The 25,453-nt window shown below is 39.1% G+C and overlaps 1 protein-coding gene across 1 annotated transcript in view; it reads left to right on the forward strand.

The window, feature by feature from the left end:
* LOC145997130 (SCY1-like protein 2) overlaps positions 1-25,453 on the forward strand; it is a 57,932-nt gene that overhangs the window by 20,350 nt on the left and 12,129 nt on the right. Inside the window, exons 6-12 of the mRNA XM_083133761.1 lie at positions 4,212-4,427; positions 7,637-7,753; positions 14,368-14,510; positions 18,094-18,253; positions 18,763-18,999; positions 21,045-21,177; positions 22,761-22,980. Of these exons, the coding sequence (XP_082989887.1) occupies positions 4,212-4,427; positions 7,637-7,753; positions 14,368-14,510; positions 18,094-18,253; positions 18,763-18,999; positions 21,045-21,177; positions 22,761-22,980 (1,226 nt within the window). The remainder of the gene's footprint in view (positions 1-4,211; positions 4,428-7,636; positions 7,754-14,367; positions 14,511-18,093; positions 18,254-18,762; positions 19,000-21,044; positions 21,178-22,760; positions 22,981-25,453) is intronic.

Raw genomic sequence — 25,453 nt, forward strand, 5'->3', positions numbered from 1 at the left:
TGGCGCATAGATGAAGCTCAAGTGTGAAGCAGATTTCTGTTGGAAAGCTTTTGACCAAAAAGTGAAATAATGTTGAAACTGCTTGAAAGTCTTCACTGGTCAGAAAGGCAGGAGTGATGGTAATTCCTATTAGGAACGTCACAGGTTGCATTGCTATGGTGTTATCTAAGTTGGTGGTAAACGGCTGACATCAAGCATGATTGAAATTGACATTCCACACATGATCAATCCAATTGCATCATGCAAATGAATTGGTGGATTTGACTATTTCTCATATAATACTGATTTTGTGAACTGATTCTAAATGTTGGATATTCACAGGGATATTGCTTTGATATACATGAAAAGTACTTTCAATGAGAAGGAACTCACAAATTTCAAGAAGATTACGTACACTTCAGATTATTGGAAGATTTTATTATACAGATTAACCTTTTGGGACCCAAGCATCTCGATCGAGATACCTAAATGTAACCCTCCCGGTACCAAGCGTCTTGATCGAGACGCTGTGTCAAGGTCGTAGTTTTTACGTTATAACTTTTCTATTTTTGGCTAGAATTTTGATTTTTTTTAAATATTTTTCCTAACACATGTATTTAACAGAAATGTTTTTTTTAAATTTTTTTTTGTCTTCATGAAAATGGAGGGGAAAAGGTGGGAAAAGGGACTTCTCTTTTGCGTCTCTTTTCAAGGTCAAATGTTTGCCGACAATGGAAGACCGGCTTTGTTGTTCTAAAGCAATGCTTTTTCACTCCCTCCTGTTAACTGCATTCGAAGGAAGCTTGTTTATCAGTATCCGATGTCAAAATGAAAGTTTTCCGTGAGGGTGCAAGCAGGGGGAGGGGGAAGACTGGTTGTTGAATCTGCGTTGTGAATATGGAATTTCGAAGTGCGCTGAAGGAAACCTTTGTTTTTTTAGCACAAGTTGCAACAGGGGTTACCCTGCATTGTCTAAAAATAGAATTTCAAGCAGCTGCAAGAATCAGCGCTCATTTTTCACTGTGCTTTTCGTCCGTGAATGTTGTGCGTAGGTGTCGTTTTGTGCCCAAGTGCGAGGACATTTTTTGGGTGAAGTGACAATTTTTTAAAATAATTTTTGGGGGTTTTCTCCCTTCCCCCTCCATATGTATGCCAAATTTGCATAAATTTTGCATTTTGTGCATTTTGACATTTTTTTTCGGGGGGGGGGGGACACCATTTTTTTAAGAAAAGTATTTTTGAAGGGATTTTCCCCCTTTCCCCCTCCATATGTACGCCGAATGTGCATATTGTCTGAATCTGTGATTCATTCTGCGTACAATGGTATATCTTTCATATCTCTAAGGCATTTAGTTTCTGAGCTGTAGTCAATTCAATGTAACTCTGCATTTCGCTCAATGCCGAAGCTTGAGACAGTAGCGTACAAGCCTTTCGTTTCAGGGGTACAACTCGCGTTACATTGTTCATACGGCAATGATGCAAATATTTTTCTGTTTCTTACATGCCAGCGATAATTTCTATGTGCATTTTGAACTTTTCATATCCTTTTTTTCAGGGGGGGGGGGAGAAACCCAATTTTTTAAAAAAAGTATTTTCAGGGGATTTCCCCCCTTTCCCCCTATATATATACCCCGAATGTGCATAAATTATATATCGTCTGAATCTGTGATTCATTCTGCGTACAACGGTATATCGTTCATATCTCCAGGGCAAATAGTCTCTGAGCTAAAGTCATTTCAAGGTACCGCTGCATTTTGAAGCTTGAATCAGTGGCGTGCCGACCATTCCTTTTGGGGTACAACTCAAGTTACATTGGTCATATGATAATAATGCAAATATTTTTGTTCCTTACATGTCAGCGATCATTTCCATCTGCATGTGGACACTGTCATGTACTTTTTTCTCGAGTGGAGGGTGGGGGAACGAAATATTTTATTCCGAAATTTTGGAATTTTGAGAGTTAGCCCCCTCCCCCCTGCCACATATACGCCGAATTTGCTTAAATTTTATATAGTCTGAATCTCTGGTTCATTCCGCGTACAACGGTATATTACTCATCTCTCTAGGACAATTAGCCTCCGATCTACACTCATTTAATTGAAACTCTGCATTTTGCTCAAAATCGGCTTGGGCATCAAGGGGGTTACATGTGAAAATGGCCTTGGGCACCAAAAGGTTAAAGCTTGTATCATTTGTATACCTATATGTAAAAAAGTTTATGATTAATTTTGAAAAAAATGTTATTCGTATTGAGTTAGAATACTACAGATTATAATGGTGGTAACAGGGGAGCTAGCCACCTTTGGGATATAACACATAGGAAGAAAGAACTGTGAAAACTCTACAAGTGAGTTAGTACGAGGGTCATCCAGAAACTAAACACTGTTTGGTTATACAAAATGAAAAACATAATATTTATTGGAAAAAACAATTCTGTTACATACCTGAAGCTTACTTCACTTCTCTACATAATCACCTCCTACATTTAAACATTTGTCGTATCTGGGCATGAGCTTCAGAATTCCCATGTTATACTCTTCTGCCGCCAGTTCATTAAGCAAGGTGGTCACTGCATTCAAACAAAAGACTGCTTGCGCATTTCCGCCAAAAGGCACTACAATCAATGCAAATCGTTATTGTGATACTCTAAGAAAACTATGGCGAGCCATCCAAAACAGGAGGCGATGAATGCTTTCTGGAGGAATTGTGCTTCTGCACGACAATGCCCACACTCACACTGCAGGTGCAACTCAAGAATTGCTGGATCAATTCGGATGTGAAATTTTTGGTCATCCACCCTATAGTCTGGACCTGGCTCCTAGCGATTTCCACCTTTTCCCTAAGCTGAAAGAGTTTCTGGATGGTAAACGTTTTGGAAGTGATGAAGAGTTGGAGAATGCAGTGACCACCTGGATTAATGAACTGGTGGCAGAAGAGTATAACATGGGAATTCTGAAGCTCTTGCCCAGATACAACAAATGTTTAAATGTAGGAGGTGATTATGTAGAGAAGTGAAGTAAGCTTCAGGTATGTAACAGAATTGTTTTTTCCCAATAAATATTGTGTTTTTCATTTTGTATAACCAAACGATGTTTATTTTCTGGATGACCCTCGTAATTGAAGGAATCAAAGGTCAAATACTGAGTGCTTCAAGTTTCACATCATTGTACTTACATTTAGTAAGAACATATGTGAAGCATAAATTGTTTGTTTGTTTAGTCTGTATTTTATTTCAACAGTCAATTGCGACATAACTCTTTCACCTTTTGATTATCATGGGTCAGAAAGGTAATTTATACTCAGTTTCAGTACATGAATGATACGGCATGATCTCTCATAAGATATGCATTGCATAATGCTAGCACATTCTACACTAGGAATTACTCACCTGAAGTGCTAGTTGCTGCACTACCTTCTTGAGGCAAGGCTTATACAAAGGGAGTCGATTTCCTTTGAAGAACCTTACTTAAGACTCCTCTGGAAATGATATTAGTCCTGAATTGTGTAACTCAATTCAGTATTGTTTGGCATGTTGGAACCTTTCCATTCCCATGCCAGGGCTCACTCTCACCTGCCAAGGTGGGAGATCCTCTAACCAGTTACGGGGCAATGTGTGGTCAGCATGACGAACCCCCAGTTGTTGTTGTAGGTATTCATGACCAGGTTATGCTACTCCTTCATAGCTTCCAAATTTCCTCACGATGGTGTGTGGCTACCGGTCCCATACACAGGCTGAAATCTGAAGAGAACAGTTGTTAGTTTTCCCCCTGGAGACTTGAACTTGCGTGCATCCCATAACTGGAGCCCAAAGTTTGACGCCTTAGACCGCACGGCCACAGTGTGGGAAACACAATTCATCCATTGTTAGCAGGAAGTCTCCTGGTCTCTATTCCTTCCGATGTCAAAATGTCAAAAAACATGCTACGTTGCAGTAGCAGTCATTGTTTCTAAAGAATGTTTCACAGCAACCGACGCTCGATGCTCTTCCGACCAACACTGCATGACAACTGAAGGCTTTAAACCACTCTACCCAGGGAGGTGTGTTTCACCATGCCACCTACAAAGATGTCAGTATGGTGCCAAATTTAAATCTGAATGTTTATGCCCATCCTGTACATCGTTGCAAGTTGACAAAGTGCATCCTGAGAGGTTAACAGGTGGGAGATGCTCCCGTCAAGGTTAAGGATGTATTAAGAGAATTTATTTAATGAAGTGTTGTTCTTTATTTCCAGCCCTTCTGGCCCTTCAGGGAGTACATCCCTGACCTCCACCACCATGCCCAGCCGAACCTTGACTACTTGGCCCCCGAGTACGCCCTCACCCTGAGCCACTCCCCAGCGAGCGACATGTTCTCCCTCGGCATGCTCATCTACTCCCTGTTCAGCAAGGGGAAGCCCTTGAACCAGAGCAGTGGGGAGTGGAAGACCTACAAGAGGAATGCTTGCGAGGTGAGTAGATGTCCTACTATTCTTCTATTGTTAGTGTGTTTGTATGTTGTCTAACCTTTGGTAGATGGCTGGAAACTACAGCCATTGCCAATGGACAGGTGGAAAGCAGTAGCGGCTTCTGCCTATTTGCACGTGCACACCCAAATAAATCTGTAATGCATATCATTATTGTTATTCTTATTCATTGAACTGTGTCTCCTTCGAAACATCAAGTGTTCCCACACCACTTCACCAAGAGAGGTGGAGAATCAAGCGATCAGTGATTTCAACCTGCGTAGACCGAGGCCCGCTCGCCGCTCGCACTATGTGAGTTTCGTTCCCTCTGAAGCTGTAGCAGCAGTCGCGTAGAGAACGCTGAGTGGGTCTTCTGGCTTGGGGCCAATTCCTGGGGATTTTGCATCATAAGAAAACCCCACGAACACAGCAGTCTGTGTGTTAGCAAATGTAGTGTTGCAAACCCATTCCATTCGAGACGGTGTGACGGAGTCGAAGGAACCCATGCATCATTGCAAATTGAGGGTTTTTTTTTTAGAAAAGGGAAGTTTTTATTGTATATTGTCCCTCTCATCCTGTTCTGAGCAAGAAAGAAGGGGAAGGGGAGGTGGGCGACTAAAAGTGAAACTGGTGTTTTAAACATGTCTGGTACTGCCTTTGCTTAGTGCGTCTTGTCCAAAATAAACGGTCACTGTGCCGCAGTTGTCGAATTATCAACCTGCGCGGAGGGAGCGTACATCAACCAGTCAGCTGTTTTGCATTGTGTGGCTGTTATTGCGTGGCAAAAATGGTTGATCTCTGTAAAATGGTCATTCCTGTTTCAGTGCAAAGTGTTTGATTTCATGATGAATAAGAAAACTGTACATAGCGAAAGCAGAGACTTAATATTTAACGTTGTTAAGCTACAAAGCCTGTAGCAACTGAAGTACGAAGCAGGGCAGTGTGGACTAAGTAAGTAATGTAATTTTCTTTAAGATTTATTATTCTCTTGATTTTGCTTGATTTGCTTGGTTTCATCAGTCTGTCATTAGAAATAAACAAGAGCTAGATAGATTACAACTGATTTCCTCCATGTGGTAGTTGGATCGGCTTTTTTGGTGTACGCCAATGTTATTATTCTCCTTGTTCATTAATATCAGAGGAGCAGAGGAGGAAGTTTTTATGAAATATTTTGCAAATCGACAATAGTATTGATATTGTAGATTGGTATTTCTATGTTTTGAGTGATTTTGTCAGGTTATCGAATGCTGAATTACGTATTGCACAATAACATTGTTCTTCTCGTGATTTGCTGGAAAATGTCCGAAATATTTGAAATTTGTAAAAAATCCGTGTCAAGAAAAGTTCCATGAAATATAACTCTGTCATATCCTCATTTTCAGTGAAAGGTGATCAAAACTTGGGTTGCCAATACATTTAGCATCATTATGTATGCAAAATTGGGTATGAGTATTTGACAGGGGTGGTACTACACTTCTTCTGGGTGCGAGACTGAAGTGCACACCCATAGAGCCAGACCACCAGCTGCCACTGGTGGGAAGTGTATAGCCAAGTACCATGTGGCATCATTTCTTCAAAAGTACAGGTTGTTTTTCTCCCTCTCTTGGCTCCTGATTTTCGCTGGTAAAAATCAAGCTATTGGTCATATTGTAATGAAATTTGCCACGGACGTGCCTTGGGTGTGTGACAAGCACAACGTCACAATGAGTGCTGGAAGTTGTCACCATTAGCATCAGTGCATGCCTGCACACGTTGTTCCCAGTTTCTTCACCACATATTGAATGGAAGATTTTGCAGGCAGTTTCCGGACCCCAAACTGTGCAATAAATTGTTGCTGGTGTGCCTTTATGAACTCTGTTTTCCAGTACTTGAGAACAATAAACACACACTCTTCCACTGAGTACCGACTCATACTTTACTGTAATCACGAACAACTCAGACTGAAAGCACACTTCCATATGATTGGCATTTAATGGCAGAATCACCCAGATGCAAGGACTAGAGAGACTGCTGCCATCTCATCTCCAATGACATTACCATGCTTCTCATGCACCAAGATATATCCATACCAAATTTCATTACTTTGATGTTTATAAGCAAAAATCAAGACCCAAAAGTGAGTAAAACCCCCTGTATTTCAGTTCTGTCTTTCTCGTTCATTTCTATACATATGATGAAGAACTTTAAGAATATCTAAGATCAATTACTTACGTGTGCGAGTACGATTTGTCGATCAAAACAACGTTTCAGAGGTCAAGACTGCCTCCTTCTTCAGGTTAATGCGTATTCTTAGGCACCAAACATGGTGTCACGTTAAGAAAGTGTCAGTTGAGGATACAGGTTAAAGGTTATGGTAAGTGTTTCAGTAAGTGTTTTTTACCATAACCTTTAACCTGTATCCTCAACTGACACTTTCTTAACGTGACACCATGTTTGGTGCCTAAGAATATGCATTAACCTGAAGAAGGATACAGTCTTGACCTCTGAAACGTTGTTTCGATCGACAAATCATACTCGTACACGTAAGTAATTGATCTTAGATCTTTTTAAAGTTCTTCATTAGTATTTAGCTGTGAGTAATACGCACATCACCATATGTTATATATACATATGAAGGTATAACATAACTCGAATGCCCATTGTTGCAATTACTAATAAACAGAATTTTTTTTTCTCCGTTTTCCCTCAGTGTTATGGGATAGATAATGGATTTCACTTTTACATGTAATAATGAGAACAAACAAACAAAAAAAAATGGAACTAAACACATTCAAATGTGTGACAATTAGGGATCCAGTAAGAAACGCCCAATTTTCAAAATTTCCCAAAAAATTACAACTTTCAAAAATGTTGCAAATTTCAGTCCAGAGATATTTTCCATAAGCTGACAATACTCCCCCTCTTATTCATTGTTATAATTTACCCCAAGAAGTATTAGCTTACTTCCATTGCATTTTTGCATAGTTGTAGGAATGTACCACTGATACATACTACAGTCTTTTCATTCACTTTGGTCTATTCTTGTGGCCACAGCGGTGTGCCGAATAATTTTGAAAAATTTTGATCGTGTTCCTAATGGGAGGTACAGTGTATAAATTTCACCTTTTCTAAAACCCATGTCACTTTCCTCACTTCTTTTTGAAAGCAAAATAAAGGGAAAATGTTTCCATCACATCCAGATGTTTCATTTTCTATTTTTTTTTCTCTTCCCTAAGCTGAAGCAGCTGTCCACGACCAGTTTAAACTGTGTGCCAGAGGGCATGCGAGAGTACGTTAAGATGATGTTGAACGTTACTCCAGAATTAAGGCCTGATGCTCACCAGTTCACAAAGGTAAAGTAGAAAAAGTGTGTTGTTTTGAATATCACATTAACCTTTAGGTGGTTGATGGCTGATATTTCAACCACACCGGAATTTCTGTTAAAGATGGACAACCTATATTTTGACTAGCATCGCACAGCTGCAATTAAAGTGCCATTTTGAAAGAACTGCATGTAATATTCCAGTTCTGTCTTTTTTGTTCATTAGTATACATAAGGAGGTGTGGCGTACTCCGATTACAAAACAATATATCCATTGATACTATTACACTGCTCTACAAAAATGAACTTTTTTCTTTGACAAGAACAAAAATTACTGAATCTAGAAGTATTTTTAATGCTGAATGCGAATATATTTTTAGATTTTTTCCATCAGGCAGGATGTGACAGACGTATAAAGGTTTATGAAATCGGCACTTAACGTATGTTATTCTGGCTTACCTAAAACATTTAAGATAATGATTTGCGGGCATATTTTATGTGCGGGTGGAAATGCTCACCATGCTCATCGCTGACAGCCCGAAGATTTTCTGGGAGGGAGTCGAAGAAGTGAAAGGTTACAGACCTGTTGCATCCAGTAGCTTTGTATAAATTCACAGGTACATTCACTTTATCACGAAAGTATTCTGCTTTATGATTTAAAAAAAAATGCAACATATTTGAACAACTACGAGTCTGCTTTCCCAGTGGATTTAACAGTTTCTAAAAATTGTTCGTTAGTGATCTTATTTGTGGCCCAATAAAAATACCTTCTTTTAGTTTCGCATCACTGACATTGAAAAATTTAGATTTCAAGTGCATAAATATAGTAGAGCTTTTATTCATTGCTTTCAGAAAATTTTTCATGATTCCCGGTTTGATATGGAATGGAGGTAAATACATTTTTTTAGGATTCACTAAGGGGTGTTTGACACATTTTTAACTCTCGGCGCCACTGCTAGGTGATGTGTTATCTGCTTGGTCGGCGGCAAATTCTCCACTCTCCACTTCCATTTCCTTCTCTACTACTGAACACGTCAGAACATGCATAAGCTTACTCAGACTTGACTTTCTGATGTCAGCTAACACAACACTTATACGTCTTGAAAATAAACACTACATATAAGTTAAATAAGAGTTAAATCATCAGATGGAAGGCCATGAAGAACACTACAATTCGATTTCAAAAAGTAACTGTCACAGAAAAACTGTGCCTGATGGAAAAATTCTAATTACATATTTGAATTCAGGGTAATAAAATACACCAAACCCGCCATTTAGTTTTCTTGTGAAAAAATCATGTTGACCAGTGAATTATTAAGCGGTAGTTGGAAAAGTCCCTTTGTGAATAAGGGATAAATATTAAATGAAGGGCTATAACTCCTCAACCTTTGCATTAAAAAAATGACAAATTAACAGCTGAGATGATGAAACTTTATGGAAGGGATTTCATGGGAAGCATGCAAAAGCTACTAGATAGAATATGGAAGGATGAAGAAATTCCATTGCAATGGGAGGAAGGTATTATATACCCAATATATAAGAAAGGAGATCGTCTGCAAACAGGAACTATAGAGGTATTAGCAAACTTCACACTGGATACAAAATGTTTTCTAATATATTGTTCCGAAGGCTTTCTGCATATGTAAATAAAATAATAGGGGACTACCAATGTGGTATTAGCGAGGGAAAATCAACCTCAGATCACATACATGCAATCAGACAAATATGTGCAAAGACAAACACATATCACCTTTAGATAGACTTTAAATCTGCATATGATACCATAAAGTGGAGAGAGTTAATCGAAGCCATGAGGGAATTTGACATCCCACAGAAGCTAACAAACTTAGTAGAAGAGACCCTTAAAAAAGTATGTTGTAGAGTACATAAAAGAAACCAGCTGACAGAAGAATTTGAAACCAAACAAGGATTGCGTCAGGGGGATGCCTCGTCATGCATGCTTCAATGTTGCATTAGAAAAGGCTGTCAGGGTAGCAGGCATAGAAACTAGTGGAACAAATCAGTGCAAATTATGGCATATGCAGATGATATAGTAATAATAGCCAGAACAACAGCAGCATTACATCAAGCTGTAGCTAACCTTCTTACTGCAGGTCCAAAAATGGGTAAAGAAAAAAGGTAAAGTGCTCCCTTGTGCTTAGCACCATGCCATGAAGGGGATGTGGGGGTAACGTAACAAAAAATGGGGCTCACAGTAAATGTAACTAAAACAAAATATATGCAAATAACTCAAGTGTCTACTAATACTGCAACTTCTGAAGTTAACGGGCTCTCTTTTGAGAGAGGTCGGGAATTTAAATATCTTGGCGCATATATAACGGAGAAGGGAGATTTTCTGACGGAGATTAAACACAGGATAAGTATGGAAAATAGAAGCTATTTTGTACTCTGAAAACATATGAAGTCTCAGTACATCAGAAGGAAAACAAAAGTTATACTATACAAAACTTTAATAAGACCTATTTTAATGTATGGATGTGAATCATGGATAATAACCAAGAAGTCTGAGTCAATGATCGAAAGCTTTGAAAGGAAGATTCTGAGGAGGATCTATGGGCCGATATATGGAGAAGAAGATATAATATGGAACTATATCACCTTTATGAGGATATAGAAATTGTGAAGGAAATTAAGCTAACATGGCTAAGATGGTTGGGGCATATATACCGAATGCCAGACAACATGGTGTGTAAGAAGATCACATTTACGAACATGGATGGGAGAAGAAAAGTAGGAAGACCACCTTTAAGGTGGGTTGATTCGGTGGAAGAGGACCTGAGTGTGCTGGGAATTAGGAGTTGGAGAAGAAAGGCTGTGAATAGAGATGGATGGGGGAAGAGTCTGAAGGAGGCCAGGGTCTGTGATGGGCTGTAGTGCCAGGAAAGAAGAAGAATTAGATGAAGGGCTATAACTCCTCAACCGTAGCATTAAAAAAAATGAAAATTGACGTAATAATAAGTAAACAGCAACATCCGACAATTGAAGAGTTCGTGGGGGGGGGGGGGGTTTGCAGGGCAAAGGCCCAAAGGTTCAAAAGTTTCGGAATTTCCCAAAATTTCCTTTTTTTTAATTTTTTTTTTTAAAAAAAAGTTGGGACATGGACATTACATGTTCTCAAAGAGTGTCTTGTGCCATGCTTCCGTCGAAATTTGGTCCATCCAGCTGACACTAAACTGAAATTCTGGAAATTGTTCCGTAACCTGGCAGCACTATTGCTCTTATACTTTATTATATTTTACCCAAGAAGTATCAGTCTGTAACTAACTAACTAACTCTCTAGCCTTTTACACCCAAAGGTTCATGGCTGCAGCAATACAGGCCTTCCATCTGTCCCTATCTTGAGCAAGATCTATATACTCTTTTCCATCCATACCGATTTCCTTTAGGTCCATCTCAACGTTATCCCTCCATCTTTGCCTTGGCCTTCCTACAAGTCTCTTACCATCAAGTTTCCCAACAAGAATCCTGTAAACTCTTCTTTCTTCTTCGATTCATGCCACATGGCCTGCCCACCTAAGTCTTCTTGATTTAATTATTCTAGTAATATCTGGACATGAATTAATTGAAAATTAAAAGAGCAATGGAGATAATGTGTCTCCTTGTTTTAACCAATCATGAATTGTAAATTTGTCAGACACATTAATACCCACACGAATTTTACTTTCTGTTTCACTGGTGCATACATTTATCATATTAACAAGCTTCTTAGGTATTCCAAACTCAACTAATATATTATATAATTTATCTCTTTTGACCGAATCATATGCTTTCTTGAAATCAATGAATAGCTGATGGACATTTTGATTATATTCCCACTTTTTCTCAAGTGTCTGTCGGATGTGAAAAATTTGATCTGTAGTTGATCTGTTACATTTAAATCCACATTGATAATCATCTATAATTTCATTAGCATATGGGATTAGTCTTGTTAAACAAATGTTAGATAATATTTTATATGTTGTTGAGAGTAGAGAAATTCCATGGTAATTATTGCAGTTCATTTTATCACCTTTTTTAAACAATTATGGATTCTTTCCACTGTTGAGGTATTTCTTCTTTATTCCATATTAAACAAATTAATTTATGAATTTGACATTAATAATAGTATCAGTCTGTTTTTAACAAAATTTTCCATGGATGTAGGAATTTTCCACTGCTACATTTTACATTTTTTTTCATTCACTTCAGTCTATTTAAAGTGTTATTTTATTTTTCAATTTTCTTCTTCTTTCTTTAATTAGTTGGAGGCACAGTGTACAAATTTTAGCTCCACTAAAAGGCCGGTCTTTACGAAAGAAAACAAAACTGATTTCATCTCTCTAGGACAATCAGTTCTCAAGCTACAATTTTATATATATATTACTTCAAGGCAAGAGTGAAAAGCTCTTGCTTGAAAGGTCCCATCCTGTTTACCCTCGCACGAGGCTCCACTGTGCAATGGTTAAATCCCAATTAATCATATGTGGAGAGTGGTTCGTGGAATATGTTGTACCAGTTTTCATAGCATGTGTATTATCAGAATGTTGGATACAAATGGATGAAATGTGTGCTGTTAAAGCACGATCTTCAACCTGCTACACCCAAGTTGTTTGTGAAAATTACCCTCCTTCAAGAAACAACTGTGATATTTCGAAATCTGCTTAGAATTCCTTGTAGAGCATCCGAGAAAATCTTGTAGAGTTTTATGACACCCTAAACCCATTTCTATCACAGATATCAAGACAACTGCCAAAGTAAACCACACAAACATTCTCTTGAATGCCCCAGAAGAAGTTGTAAGCAAATGCTTTCAAATTTTTAGAAACTATTTTGTTACATCAGGCAAAACCATTGTTGGATGATGGTTATATTACTCCCTTTCCCCAACATTAAGTAACGTAACACGAAGAGTCTGAATTAAGAGTTCTGCATCGAGAGCTGTTTGCTCAAGTGTCTAACAGTTCGCACGGATAGCAAACTGAATTGAAAGCTTCTTCACTCGAGCTAAGAATGCTCGAACTGTAAAATGATCAGTAAACACTCGTAATTTGTCTGTTGTAATGGGCCTTCAAATATGGATTGTGAAGTGAAAGGAATTAAAACTTAAGTGGTCATAGCCATCATTTCCATCTCACCAATACATAGCGATATATAAAAATGAAATAGATGATTATGGGCTGAAACTACCAGGATGGATTTTAACACACATATTTCTACGATTATTGTTACATTGAAACAATATTTGATTTTGTACACTCCATCGTATCACGCCCAAGCGTGGGGCACTCGAACAAGTATGATTGAGTAAAGGTACTAGAGTCTGAATAGTTGCGGATTATGGGAAATATAGAACTTAATAGCCTACAGAAATCTCACCAATATCATGTGAGAAATGTATATGTTGTGTGTTTGTTACAGTTACACTCTGTCTCAGTAGTTGGTGGAACAACGTCGTCCACAACACTCATACGCAAGTGGGCAGAGCAAAGCAACCTCCTTTCCCTGTCATGCGTTCATTAGTCGAGCCCTCTTCAGTTATTACCCGCACAGAGGACTTGATTTAGTTTGCTTCCTCAGTAGACTCCTGGGACAGTGTGTATATTAACTTATAAAGACATGCATGTGGGTAAAAATTACCCAGTCAGTTTTGAAATATATTTTTTGATGAGCATCTGGGGGCCATCTTTCCAGTGAATCCTTCCGAGTCTCGGCTGCTGATACGTACTTCGTTCATTTGTTCTGCTTGGGGCCATAGAAATACTGCCTGGGTAAATTTCACCCAACGTACACTCATACGTTTCAATTTGTTATTTCAACATGTTCTTTTTTTTCTCATTTTTTCAATTGTGTGATGCAATGCAAATATTCAAAATTAATAAAATCAGATGCTTTGCAAGCATGCATGCTTTTAAATTATTAAAATTCGGACTTAAGTAAGATTTCTTCTGGATGGCAGACTGCCCTTGTCTTACCATCTTTTTTTTCCTCATATTTTCTCAACTTTATATGTGTATAATGAAATGGAAACATTCAAACTTAATAAAATTAGATTTATCAGGATATTATTTGGAAACCTGATGGTAAGAGACCTGTAGGAAGGCCAAGACGAAGATGGAGGGATAATGTTGAGATGGACCTAAAGGAAATCGGTAAGAATGGAAAAGATTGGATTCATGTTGCTCTGGATAGGAACAGATGGAAGGCTTGTGTTGCTGCAGCCATAAACCATTGTGTTTATGAAGGCTAGAGAATGAGTGAGTTAGTTAGTTACATGCTTTAAAACAATTAAAATTTGGACTACACAAGCAATTTTGATTGTAGATATTTTTTGCCTAGTGTGCATCCTTACATCCTGGTGGAGAGCACACATCCTGACAGATAATATTCCAATTATCTCATGTGTGATTTTTCAGAACATTTTCAAGAAGTACCTTCTAATAGTTCAATAATTAATAGTTATAATGAAATATTTTACAGTTTAATGGCTAGCCTAAAATATTTAAATTGCTATGATATTCACTGTGTTGATATTAGGAGGAATTGCTAAGATTATCAACATCGCCATTGCTAACAGGAAAGTCCTAAATGTATGTATTATCATCTGCTCCAGAAACTTGTTTATAAAGTGTTGAATGTTAATTTCAGATATCATTTTTTGAAGATGTCGGAGTAAAAACACTGAATTATTTGGACTCCCTGTTCCAGTGGGACAATCTACAGAAATCTCAGTTCTACAAAGGCCTTCCACAAATCATTCCAAAGTTACCTCACAGAGTTGCGCTCTACAGGTACATCTTAGAATTTATTGTATCTTTACAGAATTCTTTCGCAGGCATTGAAGAACACTAATAAAAACTGTGATGCCTGTGTATTTATGCATTTTTATGATTTGGCAAAATATTAAGGTAATTATGTAAAGACACATTCATGGTGGGTGTGGTAAACATGATTTTAATATTGTATACAGCATCTGGCTGTAGCCTTTTTTATTGAAGCAGTGGTCCTTTGAAATTAATTGGAAAAATCAATTAAATTTGCAATGCAGAAACGTTACATATATAATTAAGAGGCATGTTTGTGGTGAATAAAAAATCAAAATTTCAGTAGAAAATTGTACTATTTCGTGTTGAAATTCAGCATATGAAATGACCAGTGTGTGTCGAAGTAACAAGTTATAAGTAAAAGTTACTTTTTTTTCGGGTAACAAGTGGAATTAGTAGTTCAGGGTGCCTACCAGTCAAGAAAGTCATAAAAGTCAAGAGAAAGTAAAAAAATCAACAAGTAGGTCATGAAGTCAATAAAAAGTCAAGAAATTATATTTGTGCTCAAGAATTTTTGCTGTCACAATTACTGAATGATTTAGTTTGTTTTACTTCACTTTTCTGCCTCTTTTGACTAATCGTGAAGATGAGGATGAATGGTGGTAAGATAAGATGGATGAAGGGACAATCATAAGTACGTAGGGACAACACGAGCCCCACATAAGATCATACTGGCTGTGAGTCTTGCTAGTCTGTTAAATGCAGCTTCAGTTTTCATCTTAACTGGCCTTCTGGTAGGGTTTTAATTAATTAAATATTTATTTTCTTAATTTAAATTCAAACTTTACCTAAGTAGGGTAAAGGGATGATCGGATGTGGCAGTACATCCACAAAGCAATAGTTTGGAAAACTACTTTTTTACCACATGCAAGGAATTTTGTGACTTGCCAAGTCCAAGGTGGCCGCGGTGGCTCAGTCGGTAACGCGTCTGACTACCATGCTCAAGGTCCCGGGTTCGAGCCCCGGCTGGTTCAAATCCGGGAACTTTTCTAACGTTGGAAGCGGCCCCGGCACCCACCCAGCATCAAATGACATGGGTACCTGGGAGAAACCCTGGGGGGTAAAGGCGGTCAGGTACGTGATGCTGATCACATCACCCCCACTCACGACCGGATCAAGAAAGTGTGGGGCGTTACCCCTACAACCCCTATACGCCTTCATGGTATGGTGCTAAGCACAGGGGAGCACTTTACCTTTTTTTACCTTTACCAAGTCCAAGGATTGACCTTGGCATTGAAATAAATTAATATGCTAGTGTGTCCAGTTTCACAGTCAAGCTAACAAAAATTTGTATAAAATCTTATTTGAAAACAACAGTACATATGAAGTAACAGAGTCGGAAATAATTTCATACCTTAATTCCTTCGCTTACCAGAAAAACCTTTGTCTTTATTCAGAAACAGTGTTTCTTCCCTTGGGGAATGGAGTAACACAAATTAAAAATGCAGACTGTAAGAATAAAGAATTGAAAGCACACCAAGCAATTATCTTCCTGTGACTGCCCCATTATACTGGCATTAGCAATTCCTCTCTCCTTCCCCCAAAACATGCGTCAGTGGTGGTTCTCTACACTTAAGAATATCTGGTGATTATGAAACCCCAAACAATATAATGTTACTCTCAGACAATTTTGTCTTCTGAATCAGATTCTTGTGTGTGTGTGTAGGCCTCCCTGATGGTGTAGTGGTAACGTCGTCACCTTGTAATCAAGGGGTCCCAGGTTCGATACCCGTGGAGGCTTATAGTGGTTAGGATCCCACTTTAAACTGTTAAACTGTAGGTCCAGTCCCGATTAGCCATACTGTGCATAAAGTGGGCTTAAAACACAAATTGAATTAAAAAAATCTTGTGTGTGTGCGTGTGTGTGCATACCCTTTTTCTAGCATGACGTTGAACACATATGTAACAGCAAAACTTAGAAAATGAGTACAGCAAGCATCAGTGTCTTCAGAGATTCCTGGCTAATGGTAGCTATTCATTGCACAAAGTTGATTCAAAATGTATTCAACATTGATAAATAATTTTCATAATCACAAACCATAATCCTCTGTTAATGAAGCCTTCATGGTTGGAAACACTACCCTAACACTTTCCACGGTACCCAAACTATTACAGAAGAACACACAAAATATTTTTTATATTATCTGAACATTGTGTGCACAGTGTAAATACGCCTGCAGATGAAGCATGTTGCTTTTGCACCAACTGAAGGAGTTAAGATAATTGAATTTCAACTCTGTGTATTTTTTAAATTCAGCTTTACACAAATTTGTGTTACTGTGACTGAAATTGGACATCCAGTCCATTAATTCATTTCAGTGCCAAGGTTTCCCATAGTAGCTGTGGTGGTGTGGTTGCCATGTGGGAGACCCAGGTTCGATTCGTGGGGTGGGTGATCTAAGGTCAGAAATGTTCTGGCCTTGTCCCCACATAAAGCAGCTCTTGGGCTCACTCGGCCTCAAATCAATCAGTACCTGGGGCCAACTCTCAGGGATAAAGGCAGCCAAAGCATGGTGCTGATCACATCACAAAAAAATGGAGATTGAGAATATGTGGGGGCCATACCCCAACATCCCCTAAATGTGCCTTCGTAGCGCGGTGGTACTGTGGGGAACTTTTCCTTACCGTACCAAGGTTTCCCATAAATACTCTTTCCTTGTACTTGGCAAGTCACGAAATTACTTGCATGTTTCCAAAACGTTGCTAGTAAGAAATAGGCATGCGCAGACCCTCTGATTAAGGGAGCGAAAGCCTTGATGAAAGTCCAAGTATTGATGGGTATGAAACAGGGGCGTATATACTGTGTGTTCGTACCCACTGAAAATCACTCTGTTAGAAGAATTCAATCTTTCGTGGCATTAATGTATTTCTCCTCGCCATGGTTCAGAGACTACAAACATGGTTTCGTACAACAGATTCAAAACAACTGCACATAATTTATTCATTCCCAACAGTGACGGCCATTAGGTGGGCAAGAGAGGAGGGCAGTTGCCCCTGCACTATGGCCTCTTAATGGTAAAACTTTTCTACCAAAAAAAAAAGAGTAAACTTCGCTTGGCCTTCTTACCCACTGTTGTCATCCAATCTCTGATACCGATTTCCAGTGTATATGGGCAAGTTATTCTACAATAACATAAAGGTAACACAACTAACAAATGAAGTGTGTGGAAGTTTTAATAACAAGGAATTTACTAGAAAATGAAGTTAGATAGCTCCTCCTCCTCCGTAGTTGCTTGGAACTTTCGTTGGCTTAAAAATAATCAGTTTTTTAAAGAGTATTAGTGTTATTTAATATCGGTGATAAGATTCCCTTATGCTAAATTTCTAAGTCAGAGTATAAGGGGGTAGGGGAACTGTCCCCTCTTGCTCCCCCGTGTGCACGCCTGTGAGTAAGAAGCACTGTTTTCCAAACCTTTGCTTCAGGTGTATTGCCACACTGTCGTCTCAGGAGCTGGACTTTAGCTCAAACAAATGTGCACGATCATCTGACCAGATGTGTACAAATGAACTGTTTATATTACACTAATACTTACTTGTAATTTCTTTCCAGGATATTGCCATGCTTGGTAAAAGAATTTGTCAATCCTAGCATGGTTCCTTTTGTCCTGCCAAATGTTCTTCTGATATCTGAGAACTGCTCAAAGGAAGAATTTTGTCAGCATGTTTTGAACGATCTGAAACCAGTCATGAAGATCCAAGACCCCATTCAGGTAAGAACTGCTTTTTGCTACGTGTAGTCTTTACGCTAGTTTCTTCCTGACTTCAACTTCTTTATTCAAAAATGCTGTTAACTTTTACCCACGTTGGATTGATTTAATTCAAGTTGAAAAGAATTGCTGATTTAAATCACTTTAAATAAATAATTTAAAGAATAATGTACATAAGGATTTTGGTGAAAGTACATTAATCTCATAATCATTTAATGGTGTTTATTAGACTAAGAAAGGAAATGTAATATGTGAACTGTAAGGTGAAGTTCCCCATATATGGGGATAGGGCCCCACACCTTCTCGATCTCTGCCACTTTGGAGGTGATGTGATCAGCACAACACTCTGACCAACTTTGCCCCCCAGGTACCCTTTGATTTGAGGCTGGATGAGCCCCAGCATGTCTGTCAGACACCTTACCGACTAGACCGCCACGGCTTTGTAACGGCTCACCCAAATCATGTTCATTACATTACATAAGAATGAAGTTTTCTCATTGTTCTTGCTGCAGATCCTCCTAATCTTCATGCAGAAGATGGAGCTTCTGCTGAAGCTGACGCCTGCAGAGTCTGTGAAGACGGACGTGCTTCCCATGCTGTACAGGGCCCTGGAGTCGGATGCCCAGCAGATCCAGGAACTGTGCCTCTCCGTCCTGCCCACCTTCGCTGGCCTCGTCGATTACCCTGCGATGAAGAATGCTCTGCTGCCACGCATCAAGAGGCTTTGCCTGAACACCTCGTACATCTCGGTAAGTTGGTTGTTTCTTCGATCCTTAGTGTAATTGTTTTATTATAATAATAAAAAAGGGGCAGGGGAACTCCTAAAAGATACCCAACCTCCACTCTCATACATTCAGGTATGGCCTGGTGCCTTTAAATCAAAACCAGGTCATCTGTATCCTTGGAATTGTGGTTTCCACATATTTCTTGTGTTCTTATTTCATTTTGATTTACAGTAATTGATTATTTTATGATATATGGTGGTATGGATTATTTGTTTGTGTCTGAAGTTGCCCCAGTGACTGGGACATATTCAGATGTGAGAAAACAGTGCCAGAATGCTCCTAACGTGCAAGGAACTTATCAAGATCGTACTGCTGTCTGGGGAGAGACATTTGCATGCCATTGCAAATGATTTTAATCAACAACACCCCAACGAGATCCAGTGTCGCACGTGATGGTTGCACACTTACTCCAAAAGTTCCGGGAGACAGGATCAGCCAGCGACGATCAGGACATCCCTGAACTTCCACTGACTCATTAGGAGTGTTGTGGCACTGTTTTCTCACCTGGAAAATGAGTCATAACTTTATCCTGATTGAGGATTAGTGAAAGCATAGCATTTCTCATGAAATTCTCCCTGATTTGATGTATCACATCACCACCTTCCCATTTAAAATTTTTGAGTTTAATTCAATATAGCTGATGTCCACTTGGAACACACCAGTATGATTCACCCCTAGGCCTAACCTGTTTCTATTATGACCATTTGTACCCAGCGTAACTCCTTTACATTTTATAGCAGGTGTTAAGGGACTTTTGAATCACCCTGTATTTTATTTTAGTGTCAGGGTGTCTATGGTGCTTATTGTAAAAAATATATATATATGTTTTTCACAGTATAGTGAATTTTCATTGTTATATACTTGTGCTGGGATTTGATAAAATTAAATATTTGAAAATCTAAAATTGTACAGAGTTGTGGTCAAGATTGGTCATTTTGTTTCTTAAGAGCTACATTCTTGTGTGCTTGAAGTTTTGTAAAAGTATTAAATAAAGTGATGTGGCCATTCATATAGATCTTGCTCAAGATAGGGACAGATGGAAGGCCTGTGTTGCTGCAGCCATGAACCTTCGGGTTTAAGAAGGCTAGAGTGTTAGTTATTTGGATGTGGCCATTCCCCATCCAGGATGAAGTCTGAAGCATTAATTTTTACAATCATTAACAATTAAAGCAAGTCTAAATCTTTTGTTAAAGTGTAGCTTCAGTTTTCGTCTTAACCGGCGGCCTTGTAATAGGGTTTTTTTCATTGAATAAATATATCTTATTTTTTAATTTCTAACTATACCTAAGTATAGTTCAATGAATGTTAAGAAAAGGGGGGGAGGTCGTATCAAAGCGTAAGTCTGTACATTTTCTAAAAGCTACAATCTGACCAAGGATCGTTCACTTATTCTACCAGCCAGTTGCTCTTCTTAGGCATGTCAAATATGCAGAATCAAGTGTTCTGCTCACAGGTAAACAGGTTGTAATTCTGCCAAGGGAATAGGAAGGAAAAACTTGCCAAATCAGCGTGGAGGAACAGGGACAGAGGAGAAAGGGAGAACGATCACTCTTTGGTTTGGTTGAGAATAGTCAAGAGCTCTCTACGGTTTGGTCTTCGAACAAAGTCAGTCTTCCTGACTTACCTGGAGAAGCAAGCCTTCAGTACAGGCTTACACTTTGTTGTATAACTTCATCTTGAACTTCATCATCAGACTTAACGTGCGTTAACTGTTTGCCATTTCTAGTTGTTTATTTAGTGTATCTTTTACTTTAGTACCTTTTGCTCATTACCACCGAGCTCACTATGAGCAGCAAGTTGCTCTACCATCAAGGATGAATGATGATTAGTGAGCTACATTCCTAATAAGATCCCTCATACCTAAGGGTCAAGAAAAAGTCAAGAATTTTGGATTTGTTATTTTGGTAGACACCTTGTTTACGAAACCAAATCAAAGAACTCTCTCTCAGTTACAAGACATTAAAGCGTGTCTCATATTTATGCTGAATGTGACCGTGTTGTTGTTGCAGGTGCGTGTGAACTGCTTGGTGTGTGTGGGGAAGCTGCTTGAACACCTTGACAAGTGGCTGGTGCTGGACGAGATCCTGCCCTTCCTTCCTCAGATACCCTCCAGGGAGCCTGCCGTGCTCATGGGGATTCTGGGTGAGTACTGAGCTAATGAGGAATGAAACGTCCGATGCTAACACCACCATCACTTACGTTTTATGCCATATGGAGATCATTATTTTTTTGTAATTCCAAGAATATATTTTTTTGTTTTGTGATGACTTTGAGGTCATGTGACATTTCAGTCATCTTAAAATTTCTCTTAATTGGGTTTAGTAAACATTATTTACACACACTTATCATTTCCTTACTTGATAGTAAAAGTATGCAGGAAACGCTTCTCACTAAAGCTTTAATTTCTCTCCCATTCATTATACTTTTATTAATGCATTTTCATATGTGTACTTAAAATAGGAATTGTGTACTTGTTACCACTATGATTCTAATATTTAGTCACGATATCAAGCATCCAAATTGTCAATTGTGAATTTACATAGTGGCCACGGTGGCTCAGTCTGTAACGCGTCTGACTAAAATGCTAAAGGTCCCGGGTTCGACCCCCGGCCGGTTCAAATCCGGGAACTTTTCTAACGATGGAAGCGGCCCCGGCGCCAACCCAGCGTCGAATAACATGGGTACCCGGGGGAAACCCTGGGGGGTAAAGGCGGTCAGGGGCATGATGCTGATCACATCACCCCCACTCACGACCGGATCAAGAAAGTGTGGGGCGTTACCCCCACACCCCCTATACGCCTTCATGGCATGGTGCTATGCACAGGGGAGCACTTTACCTTTTTTTTTTTTACCTTTACATAGACAAAACATTGCTAACATGTAGAAATTGAGATTCACGCAAAAGTAATGAGCTATCCTTCATACGAAATATCATCGTAAGTGAAATCTTGATTTTCACTGTTTGAGTTAATTTTTGTAATGTTTCACTAATGATTGATGTACTCCTGTGTTTCGGATGTGAATCATTTTGACAAACAATGGGTTTTATCAAATCATTGTTTCGTAATTTATTAAAAAATCAAACTTTCATTTTAAGACTGAGAACATTTCTGAGATATTTCGGTCATCAACTTCAGAGCCCTAGTAATTATACACAATGTTCACAAATTGGACAATTTTATAATACTACAGTTTCACTAATATTAAACAGAGAGTTTGAAGTTTTGTACTGGCCTTAAATGTAATGTGTGCCCTATGTGTGATGTGGCAGATGTCGAGACAGTACTCCCATTCTCGCCGAACTCTCTGAAGTATGTCTTGTGCGGCATTGTACATGGCGGGGTTGATGCATCATTATAATTCTGACAGTGTCTGCGGAAGTTGAGGAAAGCTGTCTTTGACGAAACCCCACAGAAAGAAATCACTCACCGTGAGGTCCGGTGACCAAGGAAACCGCCATCGGAGATGTCACACGCAACATGCTTGAGAACGTTTGGTGAGAATGGGAGTACTGCCTGAACGTCTGCCCTGCTACACGTCGAATGCATTTAAGGTCTGTGTAAAACTTCAAATATTCCTCTTTCAAATGATGCTAATATCGTGTATTTCTGTTCATTATTGGTGAAAATACAGTCTTACAAAATGGACCAATAATTTGTGTACAGTCTGTATTCTTGCAAACATGCATTCAGGAATAGATTAAGCAGTTTTTCTTTAATTCCCAGGTATATACAAGTTAGCTCTGACGCATAAGAAGCTTGGCATAACGAAGGAGCTGATGGCCACCAAGGTCCTCCCTTTCCTCATGCCCTTGAGCATTGAGAACGGCCTCACTCTGAACCAGTTCAATGCTCTGATTGGTGTCATCAAGGAAATGGTGCAGAGGGTGGAGACAGAGCACAGAGTGAAGCTGGAGCAGTTGAACTCCATTCAACAGGAGCAGAAGTAAGTGGGTTTTTTTTTTTTTACTTTATTTGTGTGCAAGCTGTCTTGACAAATCATTTGTTAGATTTACGCAGTCGAATCACATTACTATGACCACCAGCTAATAACCAGAGTAGACCACTTTCACTCAATCATACTCGTTCGAGTCTCCCACCCTCGAGTGTATAGAATCAAATTTTATTTAAATGTGACAATAATCATAGAAATATGTGTGTAAAAGTCCACCCTGGTAGTTTTAGCCCATAATCATCTATTTCATTTTCATATATCGCTATGTATTGGTGAGATAGACTAAACTACATTTTAACATGGAGGAGATGACTATGTTCACTTAAGTTTCAATTTCACTGCATCTTTCACTTCACGACCCATATTTCAAGGACCACTACTACAGAAAAATTACGGTCATACGTGAACTACTGGGTTTCGAACGTATACTGATCAAATAACGCTGCCAATTCCGTACTCTATCTAACGTCGTCCATGCAAACTATTAGATGCTCAAGCAAGAAGCCCTTGATGCAGAACTCTAATCTAGAATAACTGCTGTGTGCAGCACGGACAGCAGCTAGATGGCTGGGAATGACTCAAGAAGATACTGGTACAAGGTGGCTACTCACCGGGAATTCCTTGAATTCTGGGAATTATGCGTGAATTCTGCTTGAATTTTTCTTCGTAAACGTGAAAAATTGCAACTTTTTTAAATCCCTAATTCTATTAAATTTATACCTGAGAAGTTTTTCACAGTTTAGACTTTATTTTTATCAAAGACTGAAAAGAAAGCTACGTGGAAAATAAAACAGAATTCTCTCAGTGAGTTTGCTTTGTTAGTGTCCTTTGTGGAACAATCTATCTGATGGACGGAAGATTATTGCAAGATAAAATATCTTGAAGTTGATTACGTAAATTTGAAATTCTTATATTAACAATTTTTTGGAGATTACTATTTCCCGTAACATTTGTGACTTGTGTCTGTAGATGTATTTCTAGTCTGAGTATGTGAAATGACAAATGTAAACTCTGCACCTTAAATTATATATATGTACCATTTAATTGAAGTGAATTAGAATTATTGGATTCATTGGAATCGCACAGACCATATATTGTTAATAATATAAGTATATGTGTGTGGGTGGTGAGAGACGGTAAAACCTTAGTTTTAAACTATAGAAAACACCTGCTTGTGCCCTTGAATTTTTATAAAGTTGGCCTTGAAAACCGGGATTTATACTTGAATTTTATTATGGTCCTCGAGTAGCCACCCTGTGGTAGGTTGTTACAGTTATCGGTTGCGATGATACAGTGAGTGTATCCCACAGCTGCTGGAGGGTGTGTGATGGGGAATCCATGCTACGAACACAAATATCAAGATGTTCCCACAAATTCTCTGTTGGGGAATTAGTGGGCCAGGGAATTACGTGGGACATCTTGGTCATGTTCTTCATACCACTGTCGGACATTTCTGGGCACTTGACATGACACATTGTCTTGGTGGAAGAAAGACCCCATCTGCCCCAGGGAAGACAATCAGTGTGCATGGGTGCACATGATCTGCAAGGAACGTGGATGAGTGGTCCCCAGGCCACAATGCTGCCACCACTGGCTTGCATTTTTCCAGCAATAGTTGCAGGATGTTTGTTCGCTGTTTCTTGCCTGACATGCCAACGTCCACCTGTCCAATGATGCAGAAAATGGGACTTATGGGAGAAGGCTACCCTTCGCAGATAATGGAGGTCCATTTCCATTACACCATGCAAATTTCCAGCGATGCACTTTCGTTAGCAAAGGTTCAACAACTATCTATTTCCTTCGGAGCCCCATATGCAGTAGGGTTGACTGAACTCATTTTAGACACATGCCTCGTAGCTCGTTGGTTTATTTTTATGCTGAGCTGCTCCACTTTAGCATAGCATGTCAGCCCTCACGCACCTTCGTAGCTGACTTTCACTTCTCACTTCAATGGCATGTGATACTCTGCATCTTCCATGTTGGTTATTCGCAATGGCACATTTTCATCACAGCAATATATGAACAGTTCACAAATTGCACTGTTTCACAAATACAGTCACCCTTGGCCTGAAAGCCTAAAATCATCCCTTTTGCCAGTTGGATAAATCTCTTTTACCTATGATACCAATGAGTGATATATGTGCAGACAGCTTGTTGCAGACCTTACATGCACACCATTCCAGCTCACAGCACGTGACTTACTTCACTGGCTGCTAGCTGCCCACGTCAAGTCCTAAAGGCATTCATAATAATGTGACTCGACCGTGCATGATCGGGAGTTTTCACACTGAAGCGACAAGCAGCATGCGTCAGTTGAGGATTTCGCCAAACGGACACACGCTTCTGCAGACAGTCATGCCACTACGTGTAAAACTTTGCTGTTGATTGGCCCATTCACAAGGGACACGTGGCTTGTCGCTTTGGTCTGAAATCTCCCTTCAGACTGAGCTGATACTGTTACCAA

The sequence above is a fragment of the Lepisma saccharinum genome, chromosome 13 (genome assembly GCF_977018435.1).
Source record: "Lepisma saccharinum chromosome 13, izLepSacc3.1, whole genome shotgun sequence".
Taxonomy (NCBI): domain Eukaryota; kingdom Metazoa; phylum Arthropoda; class Insecta; order Zygentoma; family Lepismatidae; genus Lepisma; species Lepisma saccharinum.